The sequence below is a fragment of the Electrophorus electricus genome, chromosome 2 (genome assembly GCF_041902795.1).
Source record: "Electrophorus electricus isolate QZ-2024a chromosome 2, ASM4190279v1, whole genome shotgun sequence".
NCBI classification, from domain to species: domain Eukaryota; kingdom Metazoa; phylum Chordata; class Actinopteri; order Gymnotiformes; family Gymnotidae; genus Electrophorus; species Electrophorus electricus.
Window position 1 is genome coordinate 29811735 of NC_137498.1, and position 23622 is coordinate 29835356.

Sequence of the window (23622 nt, forward strand, 5' to 3'; positions counted from 1 at the left end):
ACATGCAGAATCGGAGAGAGCATGTGCAGGAGGAGGAGTCCTGGAGAGATTTTTTTTTGAAAGATGGACTAACACAGACAAGGTCTACCTGGTCCTGCTGATGAGGTCAGCACCTCTGGTTTTGTAGTAGTCAAGGTTCTGTTGGAACTGGTAGTTAACAGGCCTTGGGTTATTCTGAAAGTGAGCATTGTGACAAGCAATAGACACAGCATGTCACTGGTCACATTTACCCAAATTCCTTCTTATCATGAGATTATGCTATACTGAGAGGTCATAGTCTGTGAGGCTGTAGTGACAACTGTTCTACTAGGTTGCATCAAAATATTATGTTCTAACAAAACAGAGCAGCTAAGGTAGGGCGATCACTGGTATTCACATGGATCATCTTGAGAATGTTTTAACCTCCCCGAGTACGGCCCTAGTCTGTCCATGTGGAGCTTAGTCACATATAATCAATCACATAAATTCAGAGCCCAGAGAAAATAATAAGTTTGAGACTAAGTAGGTAACAATTTCTCACCCAAACACTGCCCTTAAAAAGTCTTTTTCTGCACTTGGCAAAACTCATCAACGGTGAATTGATCAGTTTATATGCAGATTTTTCTCGGAATGAGACCCAGTCTGTAAACATACTGTCACTCATTCAGTATAACACACTTAAATCTGCCCTGCATAACATTCACATGTACAGACTTAATACAGACTTGCTGTCTTTGTAAAAGTCACAGTAATAATACTAAACTTTATTTGTATATAAAGAGTTTACCAAGTGCTTAACAGCAGATAGAGATTAATTAAAGATACACTGAAAATAAGGTGCAAATTGAAAAAACAATATTGCAAAGTAAACAAAGTTCAGCAAATACAAGAGAATGCATGATTTAAAGTAAAAGACCATTAAAACCACCAGATTGCTGCCCTTCAAATAAAAGTGCAATTGTAGCAAGTAAAACAAAGTGAATAATTAGAAACAAAAGACAGAATGTAAATAATTAGCAAATAAAAGATACAGTTGAAGGACTATACATCTGTGCACAACAGAAGGACTGTTTATCTATGTATAACAGAAGGACTATATGTATAACAGGAGACATGGGTCAGTAGTGTGTGCAGATACCTTTGGATCTCTCAGGAACAGAGCTTTTTGCAGAAGAGAATGGATGTCTCCCACTGGGGGGTAGTGCATGAGGAGACCCAGACATGTCTGAAAGTTACTGGCAATCACTGAGAGGATAAGAATAATAAAAATACAAATTATCATCAACCTGGAACAGTTCTTGAACAAAATAATTTTATTTTAATGGACCATAAGATGTTTTTCAACCTTCAATGAATAGATAAAACATTTTTTAACATCCACAAAGGCAAAAAAAACAACAGACCACTGTGATGCTCATTTGACAGGACTCTCTGGCTTAAACCATATACACCGTTAAGATCCATTGATTACCGTCTCCTTCTATTGAGCATGTTGTACAGACAACAGCCACATAAATGAACTGCACAGTACTTGAGAAAGAACTACTCTTTTTTTTTTTTTTTTCAAAGCATTTCAAAAGCTCATGCAAATGTTGAGATAACAATGAGTAAACTAAGTGAGCAGATTAACAGAGAAGCAGCCCTGTGAAAGGCAGGCAAACACATGCAGAACTCACATGCATCTCTGATGTAGAGCAGCATGGCAACAAACACGTAGTCCACCAGGTCCAGAGTGATGCTGTCTGCGAACAGCGCATCCCACACTACCAGCAGGTCCTGCAATGGGAACTCCCTACCAAACAGCAGTCGGACCCAGCGGCTGCAGTGCACAGGCACACACACGCACACACACACGCGCTCACACACGCACGCACACACGCACGCACACACGCACGCACGCACATGCACGCACACACACACACATGTACACCATGAAACCATTTTACATACAAGTAAAACATTTTAACTGCATGCTTTTCTCTAGCATATAATAATAGTAATATTATTATTATTAACAATAATAACAATAAACGCCTTATATAAAATAAAGATTACACAGAAGATTAAAGCTTATTACATCCTGAGCTCTATCATTTTTGACCCCCCAGACCAATCCCCAGACACCACTTACATGCCGTATATCTGGGGTGCAATCTCCAAACGGTTGAGGTGCATGTGCAGCTCAATATCGTGCTTCTTTACCAGCTGGTCTTGAATTCGGTTCACTTTGGTCACTATAGCAACAGAGGGGCCAGAGTCCTGGGGTCTGGCGAAGGGCATGCTGGTAAGCATCTCTTCCTTTCCCTGCAATGTCAACACAATGTTCAGGCCACACCAAGTCATTATCAGAACAAAATACGCTGCGTTCACGCCATCAGACTAATAACAAACAGCTTCAGCAGTAGGAACCGAAACTGCAATTTACCTTCCGCACCTCCCGCTCAAAACTTGAGAACCAAGGTTCTGCTGTCTCCATGAGCTGGGAGAACATGGCACTACAGGTAATACAGAGGAAGGGGGGAAGCTTTACATCTGTGCACTGCAAACAACAGTGCCCTACCATGATCACAATTTCAGTTCAGCACAGTCACTTACTATGCATCGTGCTCAAGGAAATTCGGATCCAGAAGTACCATCACCTCGTCACTGAAAAACAAGCACAACCTTACACACAGTAAACATATGCTCTATGCCACCTGTGTGAACATTAGTAACATGTTACAAGAAGGGTGTGCACATAAAATATTTCCAGCATCTTAAGCACTACCCAACACATATGAACGGTCATATCAACTAGAATTATTCATGTTTTCATTAACGTATTAAGCCAGTTTCAGAAAACTGAAAATCAAGTCCTATTCATGGGTTATTTCAGTATCACACAACTGTACGTAGGCAATTGCCTTTTAGTTGACATCTGGATAGCACCAAATTTGCTTGAAAATATTACGTTTTGTAATTTTGACAAATCTCCCTAGATAAACTGACAAACTCCATAATAGCATGTAAATTGTGAATACTTCATGAATGCTGAAGTAAACATTCATGAATGCATTGCGAATATTTATTTAAGATGTTTTAGATGTGTTATCTATACACCCTAGACAAGTAAAATGTACATAATGTAAAATGTTTCCTGGATATGTACAACTCATGAAGATACACTAAAGGTCACATTCATCTGGATGACCAAAACCACTTTGATATTTTGTGTTGCCTCTTATTTTATTTTAATATGAACTAAAAATGAATTAATTTAATGTGATATTGGTTTTATGCAAGAAAATATGCTTGCATGAGAATCCAGCATCTGTAAATTATTTTTTAAAAACCTTTACTGGCTAAAAGGTTGTTTTTCCCTTAATTCACATCTATTGGTCAGACTGTGAATATGACAGAAGACTATGAAAATGAAAACCAAAGAGCATTTGAAAGGAATTAAGGAAAAATGTATATGTGTACAAGATAGGAAAAGGCTATGAAATAATATCCCAGTGTTTGGACATCCCTTCGTTAGCTCAATCATAAGGTAACAGAAGAAGACTTAGGTACTGTCTAGACCAAAAAGTCCCTCAAAATGCAGTGCCAGAGGAAGACAACAGAGGCCAGTGAAGGAGCTCCAGAATTGAGTGGCTGAGATATAAGTGAAGGTACACCAGTCAACAACCTCAGGATCTCTGACTACACCTGGCCTGTATGGGAGGGCTGGCTAGAAAAAAAAGAAATTACTGAAACACATCAAAGAAAACAAACCCATCAAAACCCGCGTGCATCAGAGTGAACCAGCTAAAATGTGGGATAAGGATTTTGAGGTCAGATGAGACAAAATTTAAAATGCAGTGTGTGGTGCAAGCAACACTATCCAGTGAAGTAAAAAACAGCTTTCCAAACATGAAGTATGGGGGTGGCAGCATGGGGGTAGTATAGGGTGGCAGCAGAGGTGGGTAGGGTAGCCAGAAACTATACTCAAGTAAAAGTACTGTTACTTTAAAATAATTACTCCAGTAGAAGTAAAAGTAGTCATTTAAATTATTACTTAAGTAAGAAAGTATCTGTTAACAAGACCACTCAAGTACCGAGTTGGAACTCCTTTAATAACACAAGGAAAAAATTTGTGTGCATGCACACATGCATGTGTCCCACAAACTAAAATATGAGGTCCTCATAGTTCTTTTTACATTGAATTCAAATCTGTTTTAAAGATGTTTCTCTTGGGCATGGTTTTTAAGTGAATTTTACATGTGTATGTTACTTATTTTTGGAAGTATATATTACTTATTAATAAATAAGGCTGTTATTATACTTAAAATTATGTACAATATTGAACATCCCTCTTAAGTGTCCATTAATAGTTTGTCAACACAGAGGGGCTCTACTTTCCATGATACTGATTTTCCATAAGCCTGCATTACATAATGATACGTGAATATAATCAGTAAACTATCTGCCCCAAGTAGACAACTAAAAGAACTTTGGTAGTTGTCTGCTAAATGTCATATATAGATGCAAAAATAAGTGGGAAAAAAAACGAACCTTACCTCAAAAAGCCTATGGCTGAATGACAAATTCTGAAAACATATTTGGATTCAGCATGCAAAAATACTTTATAAACAGCTTCTTTGCTCTGGGTCTTTGTCCTACTTAGATAATGTGTTGTGTGTAAGCTACATGAGGTTTTTCATATTGGTTAAATATTGTGCATATAACATAAGTCAGAAGCATCACGCTGGATTTGATGATCATCTTGTGATGACTACAATTTCTGGGAATATTCTGAGCTCTTTGCCAAGGTCACTTTCTAAACATTTACATTTTTGTTATATTTACATTGTAGATCAGTCAGATCAGCTGGCTAGATATCCTGCCTAGCAAACAAATGTGCCTGTATGTGGTCGAAATAAATAATATATAAAATCAATAACAAACCTCAATTTTTATAACCTTCAAACCTTTATAATCTTGAAAATATGCCTCAATATGGGACATGTATTTTTGCAAGCCAGGAGTTCAATTGAGCTGCTGCATTTAATTTCTCCATTCTGCTCACCGTTACAACTGTCCAGTTATCTATCACACAGATGTTTAACTTACTGAAGTAAAGCAATGGCACTCCATGATCATCTTTAGGGATCTCCCCAACCCTCCCACAGTTGACAGGTTGTGGCAAAATGTACAAAATGTAAAAATTATATTGATGAATATAATGGAGTAAAAGTACATTTTTGACTTAGCAAATGTACTTGAATAAGAGTATAAAGTACCCTCCTTTAAAATAAGTACAATTTGTTCAAAAAGTTACTTTTAGTAAATGTAGCATGTTACTACCCACCTCTGGGTGGTAGCATTCTACGGAGACATTTCTCCTCAGTAAGGGATGGGCATCTTGTTAAAATTGAAGGATGGATGGAGTAAAACACAGGCAAGACAACCTGATTCAGTCTGCTTAAAGTTTAGGAGAAACTTCAGCTCTCAGCATAACAATTGTCCCAAGCACAAGACCAAAGCATCACAGAAGTGGTTGAACAACAAAATGGTGAATGTTTTACAATGGCCAAGTCAAAGTCCACATCCCAGTCTAATCAACAATCAATTTGAAAACTGTGGTCCACAAGTATCATCCAACCACTCTGAATAACCTCAGGTGAAGAATGATGTAGCAGGAAGGAATGAATGAAACTTACTCCCAAACGGTGCTGAAAGAAATCTGTCTGTAGGAACTTAATACGAAAGCAAGCAGCATTTAATTTTTTTAAAGATCTGCTAACAAATAATGAATTTGAACATTTTTATTGGCTTGCAATAAAAATACTGTCTGGACCAAACATTTGTAATTCTGGTGGATTTGATGACATATATGGGAGTAAAATGATAGTGCTGGAGAGAATGGGGTGGAAATCACCTGGGACTGGCAGTCTCAATGGCATGTTGGAAGGCCTGATGATCACAGTGGAGAACAAAGACTACAGGAGCTAATAACTCATGCATCCCCTAAAAAAAAAAAAAAAAAAAAAAAAAAAAAAGACAGAGAAAGAGAGAGGGGGAGAGACAAAAAGAATGAGAGAGGTGGATAGCAGGGAAGTTTCTTTCATGGAAGAAATTAGTAATACGCAGATCAGAGATGTGGTCTAAGACTCTCATAGACTCTCAGTCCAAGACTCTCAGACCATACTGTGATGCACGAACATCTGCTTTAAGATTGTGTGACTATGTGTGAGTGGCAATACCTGTTTATAGCACTCTAATAGATACATTGTGTGTGGAAACAGAGCTGTTTATACCTGTTTAAAGCACTCTAACAAAAACTATGTAAGTGGCAACACTTGTTTTTAGAGCTGTCTATACCTGTTTATAAAGTAACTGTTCATTTTCTCTGGCATAGCAGAACAGAATGTCAGTCAGTTTAGTCCTAACATCCTCCTCCTGGAAATAACACATCTCTGGAAACCTGTAGACACAGTGCCACATTCCAATCAGATGGGTAAAGTGTACAGTGCCATATTCCAATCAGATGGATAAAGTGTACTAGCTCTACATGCTTCCACATGCCTCTGTAGCAATGCTGGTGGTCTGACATAAAGGTGTCAGTTTCATACACTTACGTTCTCCATACGTCTTGCTTGATCATACCCCTTAACTCTTTATCCTGGAAGAACTTGTTCCACAGACTCTGGAGGGGGGAAAGAATTGGACACTACATGAAAGTGACCAGCAGCTGATGTATGTTCACTCCCCACGAAGGAAACGTGGGTTTGAAATATCACTCACCCCTTCATCCTGAGACAATGGGTTGTTCACCACCAGGTCCTGCTGGCCTGCAGCTTTACGAGGATTTGTGATGTGCTAGAGGAGAAGAAATACACATACGGTCTTAATGTTAGTACACTCACATGCATGCACACACACTCAAACACTTATACATATGCTCGCACGCACCTGCACACACGAAAACATATACACACACTTGCACATACGAACACCCACAAGCTTTCACAAACATGCACACATGCACACTTACCCTCTCTTTGATTTTTTCATATTGAGCTCGGAGCTCCTTGGTCTTATTGATCCATTGGCTTTTGTCCTCAGGCAAGATATCCAGATAGAGCTGTAGAACCACAAAGATGTAAAACCCACATACACATTAAAGGAAAATAATTGGCAAACACAAAAGCTTAAGGTCATTATAGTCACACCCATTACAATGCCCTAACTCTAGCAGAAACAGGTGTCATTACATCACATCCAGAACTTACCTTCCAGCATACACTGCGGAATCGGCTACTCCTTAATCGACCCATAATGCCTGACTGCCTGATCCGTGCGAGATAATTACTGTTCCGGAACAAGTTGTCCCACTCATTTCTGCACAGCAAAAAAGACATTCAGAAATACACACAGCATTAAAACTAAGACCAAAGACTGACTTCTGACTGTTGTATGATTCATGAGGTTTATAAAGACATTAATAATGTTTAAGGACCTGTATGTCTGGAAGGTCGAATCAGGAACACTGTCTAGCGATCCACCTAGAAAACACATGAAATGATACATTGTACTTAACCTGCTGATGTTTTTATGAACATCTTTTCACCAGACTGTTAGTATAATCTGTGTTTGTGTGTGTGAACAAGTGACAGTTACACTGATTGCCTCCAGTGTGAACAACAGCTCTTTGTTGGAGCTATGATTTTTGAGTCCTCCCCAAAAGACAGACAGACACAGACAGACAGACTGACTGACTGACAGACCGAAACACCCATCCACACTCCCCTAATGTCTAAATTAACCCTAACCCTAGACTACTACACCTCCACTTTCCTTTTCTCTCAAGGAATGTTCCTTAGCATTACTGTACTGTACACTATCTTTGAAAATTTCTGCAGGGAGAACTGACAGTAAAAATATCCATAAGAATATCACTGCATTTGTGACAAGCAAATAAGCACACACACACACACTCTCTCTCTCTCTCTCTCTCTCTCTGTATATATATATATATATATATATATATATAAAGAACACTCAGATACTGGCAAAGTACCAGTTATGGTGGCTACCAGTCTACTGCACACTTCAGCAATAGATAGAATTAGGGTTTAAAGTAAGAATTAGAATTAGATAAAATTAGGGTTTAAAGTGGCTTCTATTGTATGGCTTCTATTGTGATTCATTGGTCAAGGAAGCAATTTTTAAGGGGTAGAGTGATTTCTTCAAAGAAATACACAGTCATTCATAAATCACATTTTTGTTTCAAACATATTCCATAAATAACCATGAATTTGGTGTCACCTAAGCTCTATTTCCTACTACCTAACCCTACTTCCTGATATCCTAACCCTAACTCTACTTCCTAGTACCTTAACTCTACTTCTTAGTAACATAATCCTAACTCTACTTTCTAGTACCCTAACCATTATTCTACTTGCCTCCCTCCAATCAGACATTTTAATTTCTGACATTGCCGCTGCTAAAACCGAACTTACTGGTTCTGTTTCGGTTGTAGTTGTGCAAAGGGTCGTAACCAGTCTCCTGCTCTTCTTGCTGCAGTGGGTGTCTCGTCTCGAAATTTGGATGCTGCATGTCCTGCCGAAAAACACAGGAAAGGAAAAGGAGGACTATGAGCACAGCATGATGACACAGATGAGGAACCAAAGCATGGCGAAAGGAGATTGGCAAAAAATTAGAGAAATGGGAATTGCATACTGCAGAGCTTAGTTGGTTCATTGTGGCATGAAAACATGTCTCTAAAAGAGTATGTAAACACTTTAAAAATATATATAATTAAATAGCTGAGCGATTTTGCCAGTACTCACCATTATATTGCAGTTACTGTCGTCATAGATCTGACCGCAGTAGATATCGCACTCCTGTGATTCTAAAGCTAAGTATAAAGAAGAAACAAAAAATAATTAAAATGGCAAAAAGAATAAACAACACACACTGACAACTCTTGTGAAATCAAAACCTAACAATGATAAGGTCTTTGCAATAAAAAATACTGTCTGGGCAGTAAGTAAAAAGCAAAAGCAAGCTGACTTTGTATGTCTGACTTTAGCACAGTGGACTACTACCATTGAATTCTTTTCAGCAGTAGGCTACATTTTCCTATAAAGTACTCTGTGGTCATTATTCTTAAAGACAAGACAGGATAATTATGACAAAACTGACCTCCCCATTTCATCTTAGAGATGCATGAGATATTGTAGCTTTATAATTTCAGAGTCAGGCTGTAGGCTAGTTAACGCATTTTTAAAGCAAAAATGTGATATTTAGTTTAAATTTAAATTCTGTTTAGGTACAATTTTAGTATGATTAAAATAAAGTTGATAGTAGAGATATCACGATACCAGTTTTTCTGGTCCAAATCTTATACCAATATCTTTCATTTGAATTTTGCCTGATCTGATATTTTTTCATTAAAAACCATTGTAGAGATGTAGTTTAGTTTTATGGGGCAATTGTTGTGTGTGAGATGTTATAAATGGAAATGACAGATTAAAAACAAATAAAATTGTAAGAAACAAAAACTTTGTTTAAAAAAAATTAAAGCATTTAATTTTTACATTCCATTCCTTTACAGTCAGTGTCTCTCTTACTGAGATGAAATTTACTGCCTTGGTCATCACCTGTTTAGTTCTCAACTTTACTGTACTCACCCTCAGCACACGTGCGTGTGCACACTTTCTATGCCAGACACTCTGGCTGTCTCAAAGCGGCTGCCTCATTCTCTCACTCCTGAAACTTACAGCATAACTTGTCAGCATTTTATTACTGAATGCAACTATAATTCAAAACATAACCATATAACTGTTTTCTAAATTTCAATGAAAAATCTCTGTTCTACCCGAATGACTTAGTACACATCAAGCACTAAGTGAGCAGAGAGACTACCAGTATTGACACTCTTCACTCAAGCTCTGCTCAAACCCATAGAAATTTAATTTGATAATCTTTGTACGATGGTTATTCTTTCTAGCTAAAAATCATAATAAAAAAAAAATCTATGGACAGTTAGTTGAAGCTTATTCTACAGCTTCTTATTCAAAATATCAAGTCTACCTTAAAACTCAGCAGGCTAACGGAAAACAGTGTTTCCCCCCCGCGGTCTGAATATACTAAAGTCATAGAGTAATTAACTTTGTGAATTTAGAGAAGCCGAGCATGTTATTAGTTTGGCTATTATTTCTCCTCTCCAGCTCTGTTTTCTGCCCTTTCTCCTTTCCCTGACCCTGAATTTCCACTTCACGGTCAAGCTGGAACAGATTTATAAACAAATCAGTGCTGGTCAAGGATATAGCAGTGAATAGTGGCAAAATGCTATTTTGTCTTGTTTAAATGTTCTCACTAGAACATAGGTAACCTGTTCCCCACTCTGGGTTATCAAAATGATAGCAATGGAAATCACATGCATGTGAGTGCATGGATATTTTCATTTGAACGTAATAGATTTTAATCGCTAATGGGAAGAAAATGCATACATTTCTCTACAGCAGTGTATAATCTGTGCTCAAACTATTCCAACTGTTATTATTACATGCTAAAACTAACCTGAATGTTATCACATGTGCCACTTGCAGGCTGGATTTGTGATGGAATCGAGTTTCTTTAAAAATTTCTTCACTGATATTCGACCTAGCATTTTTACTGCTATCGGCCCAATTGCGATACATGATATCGGATAGGTGCCATCTCTAGCAGATTACATTTTAGGTGTTATGGATTCAATCATTTTCTGTGGTGTAGCAGTTAAAGGCGATTTGCATATCTTACTTTTCATATCACCAGTAAGTGCTCAGTAAAGTCACATACATATTCTAGGCAAGACACTTATTTTAAAAGCTAAACTTCTCATTTTCCACAATAAGGCTTCAACTGTAATTAAAACAAAAAATACTGGTGTAGTGGACTGAACCATATCATCTTTCTCTCACTAACTCTAATCCTGTCTAACTTGGACAAACCAGTCGATTTTATTCAACATCACAAATTATATCCATCACTCAAGTAAACCTTGATCCCACTGACAGGCCATCATGATCTCAAAAAACTTTAAATAAACTTGTCTTGAAAACTGGATTTATTAACTAATACACTTGCTGTGATGGTGGCCTATATATAGACCAGCAAAACTAGCATCAATGTTGTTTTATTACTGAAGGCCAATCTAGGTCCCCTAATGTCAGATAGTGCAAAGTGATGGATATCATTTGTGATGCTGAATAAACTCAAATGGTTTACTCGAAATTACATGGGGGTGGAAACACCCCAGAATATAAATACAAAGTATGAAATAGGAGCCCAGATCTGTTTTGCACAGTAGATGGTGCTGTAACTCTTGGGTATTTTCCAGAGGTCATTTTATGATCAATTAACTTCTAAAACATTGCTGGTAATTTTAAACAGACATGCAATCCTCTAGCTGACAAAACCCCTGGAAGCATTAACCCAGCTTTCACTATCACAGTATGATGATGAACAATAATTAAATTGGTTTGTTTTTGACAACTGACAAGTATTGACAACTAGATCTAAAAGCAGGCTACTTGATTAGAACAGGCCACTTGTATAGAATAAGGTACAAAGGTAATTCAAATGGACCCAAATTTCTGACAATGAGCTAGAAATCCCATTGTGTCTTGCATCTCATGTGTTACATGTGTTTAAAAGGTATACAAGATAAGACCTCAAACAACACTAGGAATTCAAACACATGTGACTGGAACTGTCTGCCTGATTGGTGACTATAAAGCTATCAGCCTCAGCAGCGATGACAATGCTGCTCATTAAAGAACAGCCATATGGCAGTAATGATGCACTCTGAGCACAGGGTCTCAGAAAGCCTGGAGCTGTGAGGATGTGCATGCCTGCTGCTTCTCTGCAGGTGGCATGTTCAGACTGACTCCACAGTGAAACTGAAATGCAAAAATGTGAAACAGAACAGCTGTGATTTGAGAGAAAGTACCTCAGTAACCTATGTGGACCCTGCTTATAGACCCTCCAAACTTTTCTCCTAAGCCCCGCCCTTTAAAGACACACCCACAATGCTTAGCCCACCCTTCCATGTCCTTTATACTCTCAATAAATAACAGGAAAGCCCATCTCTTCGGAGACAAGGCTCCTGATTGGACAATACAGGTGGACCAGACCCAAATATTAACAGTCCCAGATTTCTTTTTCTCAAACCAACTATTTAGTAATAGCTAAGGATTAGTCCAATTTCCTTGAAACTTTTAATGTGAAGGTGTTAATATCCATTGTCAAGATGTAAAAGAATTAAAGATGTTATATTACTCCATCTTTTAATGCTTTTTGGAAAATAGTTTTCATAAGTTTCATCGGTTGTAATATTACATTCTGTGGTTTTATTTCATAACTTATTATTTCATAAATATTGACTTTATTGACTTCTATATTGACGTCAAGGTTTTCTGTCCCTTTGTAATACCTACTGAGCTTATTTTTCATTGGGGTCAAGTTACGTCTCATAAGTAAATAAGTACTGTTGATCTAATTTCTGAAATCATTAACTAGTAGTATTATAAAAAAAGTATCATCTAGAAGTATTAAAAATCATAAACTAGTAGCTTTAGAAAACAATTAACCAGGTGTGTGCTAATCCTACCAGAAACAGGTTTGGGCTGATTGCAGAGCAGACTGTTACATAACCAGAAGTATATACAAGAGTGCAATTCATATTCATTTATTAATTAAGCAGTTGTGTTACGCTGGTCTATTGGGGGGTAAAAAAGGCTTACAAGACGAGGGAAACTGTCATAAGGCAGCCAACACTCATTGGTTGAGTTGGGAACAGATAAGAAATTACTGATGTTCAGAAGCGGTTGTTCTGCCTTGACAGATGACACCAGATTGGTTACATCAACAGAAGTACTAATGTCTCATTTCTCATTTACATTTAGCAGATGCTTTTATCCACAAACACTTACAATTATGACTGAGTACATAATGAGGAATTGAGGGTTAAGGGCCTTGCTCAGGGGCCCAACAGTGGCAACTTAACGATGGTGGGGTTTCAACCAGCAACCTTTCAATTACAAGGCAAGTACCCACTGAGCTACATCTGCCCTGTTTGGTGAAATGCAGCTCTCAGTCAGAGTATTGTGATCCCTTCTACTTGCATTCCAATTGTCCTTCTCTGCTTCAATAAAATATTTGATATTTAATATTCCTCTGACTTTGTCCACCATTATAAGTGTAAGAAATGCTAATTTACAGAAATTACTAAATGATAAAGGAGCAAAATAACATTGTTAATTATTTTGGATATCAACAATGAATAACACTTTCCCATTTCAAAGAAAATGGAATAATCTTTTTTTTTGAAAATCAAATATCTGAAAAAAATGGGTTTTTCAGCTCTGAAGCTATATTTAGCAAGATTTTTGGCACTTTGTGCATTTTTATGTAGCACCAAATAACCAAGGTTTAGTTGCAAGAATGTGAAAACTTGCAGATACACTATTTTGAAAAAGATTATTTATTAGGTTAAAAAATTGTGTTTATTAATTTGATTACTCAAACATTTGGCAAAAATTTAAATGAATACATGTTGCAAATTATCTTTAAAATTTCTTGGAGGTTCGGTACAAATTTCCACCAAATCCAGTGGCAATTGGTTGTGCTTAGGATACACATACAAAGAACTGCAAAAGTAATGCATTTTAGTTCAGAGGGCCAAACTTCAAAATTTCATAATTAAAAATGTATTTGGAGTAGAGCTACAGGATTTTGCAAGGTCTCATGAATTTAATAGAAGTTTTCACATTATTTTTTAATTTTTAAAGAAAACACATTACATGAATTAGGAATTATATATATATATATATATATATATATATATATATATATATATAGAGAGAGAGAGAGAGAGAGAGAGAGAGAGAGAGATAGAGAGAGAGAGATACTCAGTAGCTTTCATGAATGTTTAGATAAACATTTTCCACATACATTTAAAAGAGAAATGCAACAGTATTATTATTGTGATGTGTAAGGTCTAGTTATCCTGAACCAGGAGTGGTCAAGCACAAACTGTGAGCAGATTTCTGTGTAATCCAAACAAAAGGCAGAAACTTTCTCTACATTCACAATCTCATGTCACGTGAGCACAACACTGGTCCAGCCTCTCTTGCTTAACCATTTATTTTAATCATGAGAATAGGACAGTGGGTTGCCACAGTTGGTTGTTGAGCTGATGAAAAGTAAAAAAAAAAAAAAAAAAAGAACCATGACTGTAAAATGTCAAAAATGTTTTAAACAAACACAGCATGGCCTAATTTAAATATTTTAAATTCTGCACAAAACATCTGGATGCAGTGACAGACAAGAGTATATCAGGCTCACATTTAATAATAAAAAAAAGAGCACTATGACTAGACTATACACAAAAGAACAGTTGATTGGAGAATAACCATTTGTTGTATGTTTGTGCAGGTCTACTGTTGCAGATGACTACGAGGAATGTTAGCCAAAGAGCCTGGCACTAGTGGAGGTCAAGGCTAAATATTCCATAACAAGGCTTCCAGTGTTCACTCCACAAACTAGCGCAAGGGCAACTGATGGCGAGGACCCTCCCTTTCTGGCCACTGAAAAAGGACATGTAACAAAACACCATGGTGTTTTTCATAGTATACATTTTCCCTTGCATTCTTGCTAAAGTGGCATTTTTGTCCTCAGATCCTTTGCCAGATATGCTATAGCAATAACGTACTTAACCTAGTATGGCTATATAACAGTGAGGTTTCTTTAATGAAGCAAAGAAGGCTTTTTGAAAGCTTTGTATTAGATTCTAGATGTTTGAACAATGCTACAAATCTGTACTAATTTACCACCATGTACACAAGCTTTCTGTGAGGGTTAACATGGAAGCAAACTCAGAAACACTACTGAGTATAGGGAAAGCTGTCAGTGGCCTTATGAATCTCGGTAAGGAACATCAATCGTCTTCACCACTGCCATTATAAAGTCCTCTTTGCAGATTGCAGCTTCATAGCTCACATTAAAACTGGCACCAGCACCAGTACACTTACATTTTACATTTATGGCATTTAGCTGATGCTTTTATCCAAAGTGATTTACAATTTTGACTGAACACAACTTGAGCAACTGAGGGTTAAAGCCCTTGCTGAGGTGCCCAACAGTGGCAACCAACAGTGGCAACCAGGCAATCGTGGTACCTGAACTGGCAACCTTCTGATTACTAGTCAAGTACCTTAACCATTGAGCTACCAATGCCCACTACCAGTTCTCCTGCTGTCCCAACATATCTACAGCAGACCATACAAAGAGTGCATTGACATACATTCTGCACTAATCCATCTACACTACCACTATACTTATGTTAAACAGGACCAGAGATCACAGCACCAAGACCTTCTGAACACTGACCAGTGCCCCAAGACTGTATGCTCAGCCCACTACAACATCCAACAGTGCTTGCACGACAGACTTATTGACACCTCCAGATGTGGGTCTGAAGTTGATACAGAGAGGAAGGTTAATTACCTGTAGATTGGTGCATAGACAGCAAAAATGTTCATTATCCTCTTCAATGAATGAATGAAGAACAAGACAATGAATGAAGAACAAGCTACCAATGCTCACAAAACATCAGTGGAAAGAAAGAGTAGCTTCAACTTACAAGGGGACCAAAAGCTTGTTATTAAGAGGCTGAGAAAAGCCGATTTACCATCCAACATCCTTGCCAGCTACTGCATATATTGAATTTGATCACATGCAGTATGACACACTGACACTCATTGCAAGAATCTTCAGAAGGTGAAAATGGCTCAATTCACTACATGGGATGTATTCACATATTTATGACACCAACAACCACCATCAATTCCAAGCACATATTACAGGAAGCGTTTACACTCTCAACAGGGTTAATCCTCAGGTCCAGACATAAAAATGACACATAACCACTGGACAGAATGTGTACAGCATATTTAATCTGTGACAAATGTGGAGCTTATAGTTCTCTCCAAAACACAATGTTGGATCATAAGACAACCTGGGAATTTTATTCACATGACTTCAACTACTATGTTTGCACTATAGGTGGTCTACACATTTCACCACTGCAGTCTCAGTACTGGCACCTCCTACTGTCCATTAGTGTATTTATTATTCATGCACACACTCAGTGGTTAAACATAAGTCCCTCTTCAATACTGTGTTGGAAGACCTTTGGCCTGAGAACAGCTGCCTCATGCTGTGGCAAGGAGTGAAAAGCATCCTTTAGTGTCCCAGTGTCAATGCTGGTAATGCAGACAACAATGTATTATGGAACTGCCTGAGGTTGGTTGGACCTTATTCTCCAGATGCTGTATTCATATTCATTACAAAATGTTCCATGGAACTGATATCAAAAGATTGTAGTGGCCATGTCATAAAGGTACAAAGAGTGCTGAATAAAATATAACAAGTGATTTCAAACTTAGATACTGCTGTCATGAATTTAAATGTGGATGAAGTTATATCATATGTAATTCTGGATAACCAGTTACCAATCCTTTGGATTTGGTCATTTTTGCTAACTTGACTTGGTCATGAATGTTCCTCCTCTACAACAACAGGAAAATCAGTCCATTTCTCTACATGGAAGCCACTGAGGTGCTTGTTCAGTCACTTGTTATCTGGAGAGTGGACTCCTGCAGGTCCTGGCAGGCCTTCCCCTCTGTGCCATCAGACCCCTGCAACTCACCAGAAGGCAGCAGCATGGCTTGGTTGCCCTCCCAAAGTTCTACCATGTCAAGCGATTAAAAAACAAAAACAACCCTTTACTGTTGTCTTTTCCACCATTGCCAAGGCTTTGGCGTAAAGGTATTCTTGACACTGGCCCATCTATGCTCACATGAAGATATGTTTCTGACAGAGACTATGAAGCTCTTGTGCAAGTTGCTCTGTACAAGGGAGTCAGCCAAATACTGCAAACATGTAAATACATGGTGCTCTGACTCACCTCAAAGAACTAAAAGGTGTTTTGGAGTATTTTGTGATGCATTCCCACCCACTGACAACCATCACTGCAAGAATGCCAATGAGATGGCACTAGACATCTGTTTCAGATCTTACTCATATCTTACTTCTTTTAAGTATGTGTTTATTTCTGATTCTACAGTATAAGGAGGAACTGAGAAAGCAAAGAACAGAGAACATTCTAAAACAAAACCTGACTTACCAAAAGGCAAACACAGAAACATTCTTTACAAAGGTATTTACAGAAACTGGTAAGATATTCAAGTTTAAGAGATAGAGTAATATTGCATTTTAAAATGACACAGAGAGTATTACAGTATGATGTTCGCCTGACATTAAGACGAAACTCTTGCCTGAAATTGTACTTTTTCCTGCATCAGCTCAGGAGTGACCAGCACACTTGGACACTCCAGCAACCTAAACCTTCTTAAACAAACTCACATTCTTTCAATTTATCAGCCAATTACAGAACAGTGCTCCAGCATTGATCACATGACTAGGTATTTTACAAACTCTAACAGCCAATACTACAGACCAAACAATGTACAGCTCAGTAATCATTACACTCTTAATATGATTTAATGTTTCTCTGACATTCATCCTGCTCTCTCTGTCTTTGTTCAGGACATTCATCAGCTCTGTTTTGGTCCTTAGTGAGGGTGTTTTTATTCCTGTAACTTGGAGCTGGTCCCTTGAGGTTGAAACTAGTGTTTTGTTTTGTTTTCTGACTCTATTCCCTCAGGTCATAGTCAAATAAAATTCTAAATTTTACAACTTCTTACTTTACCATAAGAGAATGTGAGACCATGCAATGGAGTCTCACCATTTAAAATAAAATGCAGCAAACAGCAGCAACCTTTATTAAAATTTCGTCCTTAAATAGAGGGGATGCCAACATGTACAATGTACCTGCATAGATTCAAAGAGCAAACTAACAAAATTAAATAGTATAGTTTTATAGGACATGACTGTATCAATGGGCCAATATTAAAATATAACTCCTTGAACAAGATACCAACATTAACGTGGTTTCCCATTTGATACAGAATGCACTCAGTCCTTTATAACTGAATGTGAACACAACCTGATAGCCACTGAATGCCACTGTTGTCTGTCCTGCTTATCTTAAAACGAATGAACACACAAGGCACATACCGAGACCATGTCTATGTAAAAATAAGGGTTAACAGAAATTCATTAAAAAATACCAGACAGCCTGAACTCACACTGGGACACACTGACTAAACATAAATTAAGGCAATACATTTTAGGAATGACGTGGTACAAACACCAAACAAACGCGCCAATAATTGCTACTAATGGTGCAAGTAGCAACATTTCGGAATGAGGAAGAAAACATACGCGAAGTGACCTAGCTAGCAAGTTAGCTAACCAGCATAATAAATGCAGTAAGCGAACTAAAGTTTCAACATCTAGAGTTATTAATCAGTAGTCTGGCAATACGAGTAAGTAAATCAGACTGATGATGCAGTGTTAGCTAGCTAGCTGGTTATTCTAACTGGCATAGAAGGCCTTACGAGCAAGCCAGTTTCGGACTTCCGTTAATTCTCATAAGGCTGCCTTAAGACACACAGGTCACTTCTGCAAGTTACTTCCGCGACATCACAGGCAACGACTGCATGCGCTATACCGTAAATGAATGAATTCACTACGCATATTTTACCTGCAAAGGATCACACGGAACTACCCATTCTGCAGTCCGCATGTAAACACTCGCGCAGGTCAGGCGGATGTACCGCAGAGCAGCAGTTGGTCAAAGCATGTGACATGAGACGGACGCCTGTGCAAGTGCCAAAGGTAATTAAATTTTGTCAAAATAAAAGTCCCAATTTTCCGACACACCGTGAATGTTCAAGAAATCGTTACAATATAAAATTTAAATCTTTGATTTCTTTACAAAGATCAGATGATGATAGCTTTGTATATGCCTATATATTACAATGAGAAATAATAATAGTGTGCCATGGAAATTCCAAGATATTGTTAACAGTAAAACCAATTAGGCAAGATATTGTTAAAAATGAAACCAATTACTTACATGTCTCAGTTGAGGATAAGTTCTAAAGCTTGTGCACATGCTCCACACATCACTTCTTTTACATGAACTCAATAGGTTAATTGTGTTGCCAAGATTATAAACAATGCATGAGAGTCAAAAATAAAGATAACACCTTTGCGTGTGATAATGCAATATGTTAATATCTTGAAAAAAACCCCATCAATGATTATTATGGATTTCTTCCATAATGCCACCCTATTGATCATACAGACCAAACACCACCAGAAAGCAGCTTAGTGTAGCTGTAAAACAAGGTTCAGCACTTTCTTTTTCTTTCTTTCTTTAAAAGGGCAATACTCTTATTTGTGGGTTTTATTTGAATGATCCTCTGATTATTGTGAATGTGTTATACTTGGTGACGTCCCAGCAACAGCTTTTAGATCATTTGATTTCTCAAAGGAATTGAGCAAATTAAGCACATTTAAAGATACAGTCAACAATGTCTCCCTCTGTTGGTTAAAACATGATTGTTACGTGTTAAAGTGTGCATATGCAAGCTAAATTCATAGGTGCGGCCCAATTACAATTGCATACTATTTACTAATAGTAACAGGTTTTTCAGTATACAGTATGTAGTGTAGTTAATATTGTCAAATTTGAGTATACCTAAAAATCCAAGATGTATACTTAGAACTGGTCGGTTTTTGAGTACGGTTTCAATGGACACTATTGTCCCATAATGCAATGCAAAACTGAAAAGGATAGGTTATTAGCATCTCAAACATTTTGAGAAAGTAGCGCACATTGTAGATGGTTTAGCGACAACTGTTGCAGGCGAATGGTCTATAAATGTCAGTACAACTTGGATTTCTTTCTTTAAAACAGCAAAAATAATTAATAAACACAAATGGTTGCTATTTTAGTAAGAAATCAGTTTAAAACGCATGTTACTTTAAGTTAGCCATCAGCCTAGCTGTAGTAACGCTAGCGTTTGTAGGTGAGCTACAAAGCGTTAGCCAAATAGCCAGCCAGCCAGCTAGCTGATGGAAGCGAAATTTACCGTTTCCATATTTGTAAACGAAGTAGAATATCAGGCCGTGATATTTTAGGTTTAATAAAAAATGTTGATGCAATATAGAAACTCACTGAGAAATCTATAATGTTCACTAATAAAGACAGATTTTACAGTAGCTAATGTTGCTTAATTAACATGTAGCGAATATAGCTAGGTTAGCATTATCTAGCTTCCCTGCTGAGGTGTGAGCTCGGGTTAGCCTGATCGTGGTAATTGTTAGTGTGAGCCGAGAATAATTTCATGTTTAGGTGTGACACCACAAAAGGAATGCAGTAAAAGGAAGTTTAGAAAATACAAGTCATGTCAAACATTCTCATAGACCGATAAAGACACCTGCCCGCTGACAACCTGTCACGGAGAGACGACATGGACTAAAGAGACACTCCTCCTGCTTTTAGACAAATTTGTTAAGTGAGATTAAAGTCAAATTTAAAGACAATATAATTTTTGTTTATGGTTTAATTATAGCTATGATTTATAATAATGATGATGCATCATTTTTAACGTCAGTGAAATATGGCCATGTGAAATATGACCGTTTACCGTGGTAAACTTGTGAAGGCTTCGGTTTCATTCACAGATAAACAACTGACTAAAAAGAAAACGAACCTACACGTAAGGTTAGTAAATAAAGCAGCACTCTTCTACTGGACCGTCTTTGTCGTCTTCAAGCAATATGGGGAAAAGTATAATTAATTTCCTTTTTTTGTTTTAAATAAAAGAAAATCTCAAGTTATAGCCTACAGTTAATGTACATTGGCATAGCAACGGTTCATCATTTGCTGTTAGTATGAAACGAAGTAGTATGACTTTGCAAAAACTTGATCTGTGTCACTAAACCATTTTTGTACGGATCTGGAGGAATGCTTTTCACATGGTATACACTATACACTGACGTTAAAAATGATGCATCATCATCATTTGGAGTATGGTTGTGAAGATCCATTTAATTTATGTGTTCTATGATCTTTGCCATATTGATTAATGAAATTGTCATTAATTAATAATTCATAGTATATGTATATATATATATATATATATATATATATATATATATATATATATATATATATATATATATATATATATATATAAATAATATTTCCGCTTACAATTGGGCCCTTGGTACTTGGTGTACTGCCACCGTGATAACAGTAGAGGGTGATGAATAGTTATACGATGGCAAATATACACTATTGTACCTCGGCAGCGTTTCAAGAAGCTTCCATAGGCGCAACAGCAAAAAAAACCCCCAGAAACTATTTAATATATTCGTAATGGTTACGTCAGCGTAAAAAACAAACAAAAAACGTAGATCTGCCAGTAAATATTTACTGTTTAGAATTTTTTGACAGTGCTTTTTTTTTTAAACTATTTTTACTGGCATTTATCAATATCCTTATTTGGTGTCTAAATATTCACACGAAATTAGGAAATGAGAGGTTGATGAGAGAAATGTTGCGATCAGAACGATCCATGGTGCATGAGCGCGACATATCGGTTTCATATGGTAGTTTCGCCCCATAATATAGTCTAACTGAGAATAGCCTATATTTGTGGTCATTTCCATGCAGGCATTCAGATATCTGCTTCATGCCACGAAAAGATAAAAACGAGCACGTAGCTTTTCTTAGCCTATCAATTACATGCACCGTAGCCAGAAGGTTTTACCACCGTCACGCACGTGAACATTTCTGCACTTACTTGCCCCTCTCACTTTTGCCTGAATTTGGTTCGATGACTGGTTCACATTACAATGTGAAATGACGAAACATCGTTAGTAAATTAGACTGGGTTAGGGTTAGTAAATGTTTGTAAATTACACTGGATTAGAAAGAGTTCACCAAACAGTAAATTACCAAATAAATTAGGGTGCATTCAACGTGAGATAATTCATTAATATATATTTTATATATTTTTTTCCTACTTATACCGCTTGTTTAGACATAAATAATTTTGAGTAAACTACCAGGATCGATTTATCCATTTACGTGTGTAATTTTTGGAATATTATTGAACCATTAATTTCTCAAAGGCTGATTAAGTTCTCGTCGCACCCGCCTCGCAGACGGCCGGAGAGCCATTTACCTGATTTGCACCTGCGGCCGTCACTCTCCCATAACCACAGGCACACGCCTCTCTTTCAGCTAGTTTGCCCACTCGAGAGACAGATGTCCGCATTGTGCCGAATCCTAGAAACTGCACGCTTTTACTGGAGTACTTTTATTTACCTTTGTTTTTATAACGCTCCATAACTTTGATGGGGACTTCGATCACAGAGCGTGAACATGCCTGTAATGAAGGGATTGCTCGCGCCTCAGAACACATTTCTGGATACTATAGCGACGCGTTTTGACGGCACACGTGAGTTCTTACAGTGGTTTTGATGTTGTCCGAAAAAAAAAACTTTTGGATACTAATAAGATTTCAGAGTACGAGACATAAGAAACTAAAGTCTGGGTATGAGATATGACAAATATTTGCTCTGCATAAAATGTGTCTGTATCTGACGCTAATAATACACTATTAAATGCAAGAAAATATTGTAGTTTATATAAAAATTGCATCTCGTTTGTTTAGTTAAACTAACAATTTATGTTAAGAATTAGCCTACAGCAGCCAAAACTACAGCGGTATAGAAAACATGTAAAGGAAACTTCTCAACCATAAAACTATGGTCAAAGCTTTTATACAGCGTTTTCCGTCCTCCTTAACTGTTGTGACATCTTTATACAAAAGAACCTAACAAAGTTTTCTGGATCAGCACCATGGACAGCACACGAGGGCTTTCCCGTTTACGTGATCAAGGTCAGCACAGAACAGAAACCCTGGCCGATTATCTCAGAGCTTCATGCAGTGGTAGCAGAGAGGAAAAATATCCTTAAACAACAAACGTATAGCAAATATCTTACGCTAAGGGAACTTGCATAAACTTTTCCATCTAGCGGCCCTGCTGGTAGCATCGATCAAATTTAATTGGCTGGTAGCAGCACAGCGTCTGGTGGGACTTAATCTCAACGCTTCTTTTCTGCGGCTGTCAAATTAATGTGCCTCGCTCATTGTCCCTTGCGCAAAGAACCTTAAATAATTGCAGACACGAAACTCTTTGTCCAACTTGTACTCCCTTTTAGCTGTAACAATGAGAATATGCATTGTGCGCTGTGTACGAATGCAGAAAACTACTAATGGTAGCTACTAATAAAGCAGTTAGTGGTTCTGAATGCAGTTGTGGTACATCCTACAATTTCCCCTGCAAGTATATGACAAACACTATTTCCTCTGTGTAAATTTCCTTTCTGACTGCTCTAAAAACCTTGGCTTAGATGACTTATACCATATATTGGATACTCTGACTACATGTTTTTACTGAAGGGATACAACAACATTCCAAGAGCTGTAAAGTTTGCACAGTGCTCAGCTGTGACTCTGTAACAGTGGAACCATCACCACCATTATACCTGCAGTACGTATAATGGTAGATAAAATCACCAAAATGACTAATAGCACGATGGTGTCCATAAGGGCTTTATTTATGCAGGGGCTGCTTATT

General features: G+C 37.4%; 2 protein-coding genes across 3 annotated transcripts in view; one reads left to right on the forward strand and one right to left on the reverse strand.

The window, feature by feature from the left end:
* Positions 1-18776, reverse strand: part of tbc1d5 (TBC1 domain family, member 5) — a 32245-nt gene extending 13469 nt beyond the window's left edge. For both annotated transcript variants that reach the window (XM_035529209.2, XM_035529208.2), the window contains exons 1-16: positions 18662-18776; positions 8793-8860; positions 8463-8562; positions 7460-7505; positions 7233-7341; positions 6995-7084; positions 6745-6819; positions 6579-6646; positions 6322-6424; positions 5879-5967; positions 2575-2625; positions 2405-2474; positions 2111-2283; positions 1656-1798; positions 1118-1224; positions 89-174 (exon numbers count right to left, since the gene is read on the reverse strand). In XM_035529209.2, the coding sequence (XP_035385102.1) occupies positions 89-174; positions 1118-1224; positions 1656-1798; positions 2111-2283; positions 2405-2474; positions 2575-2625; positions 5879-5967; positions 6322-6424; positions 6579-6646; positions 6745-6819; positions 6995-7084; positions 7233-7341; positions 7460-7505; positions 8463-8562; positions 8793-8795 (1313 nt within the window). In that variant the 5' untranslated portion in view covers positions 8796-8860; positions 18662-18776. The remainder of the gene's footprint in view (positions 1-88; positions 175-1117; positions 1225-1655; positions 1799-2110; positions 2284-2404; positions 2475-2574; positions 2626-5878; positions 5968-6321; positions 6425-6578; positions 6647-6744; positions 6820-6994; positions 7085-7232; positions 7342-7459; positions 7506-8462; positions 8563-8792; positions 8861-18661) is intronic.
* Positions 18777-22360: 3584 nt separating this feature from the next.
* kcnh8 (potassium voltage-gated channel, subfamily H (eag-related), member 8) overlaps positions 22361-23622 on the forward strand; it is a 47837-nt gene continuing 46575 nt past the window's right edge. The window contains exon 1 of the mRNA XM_081706134.1: positions 22361-22436. Within this exon, the coding sequence (XP_081562260.1) occupies positions 22361-22436 (76 nt within the window). The remainder of the gene's footprint in view (positions 22437-23622) is intronic.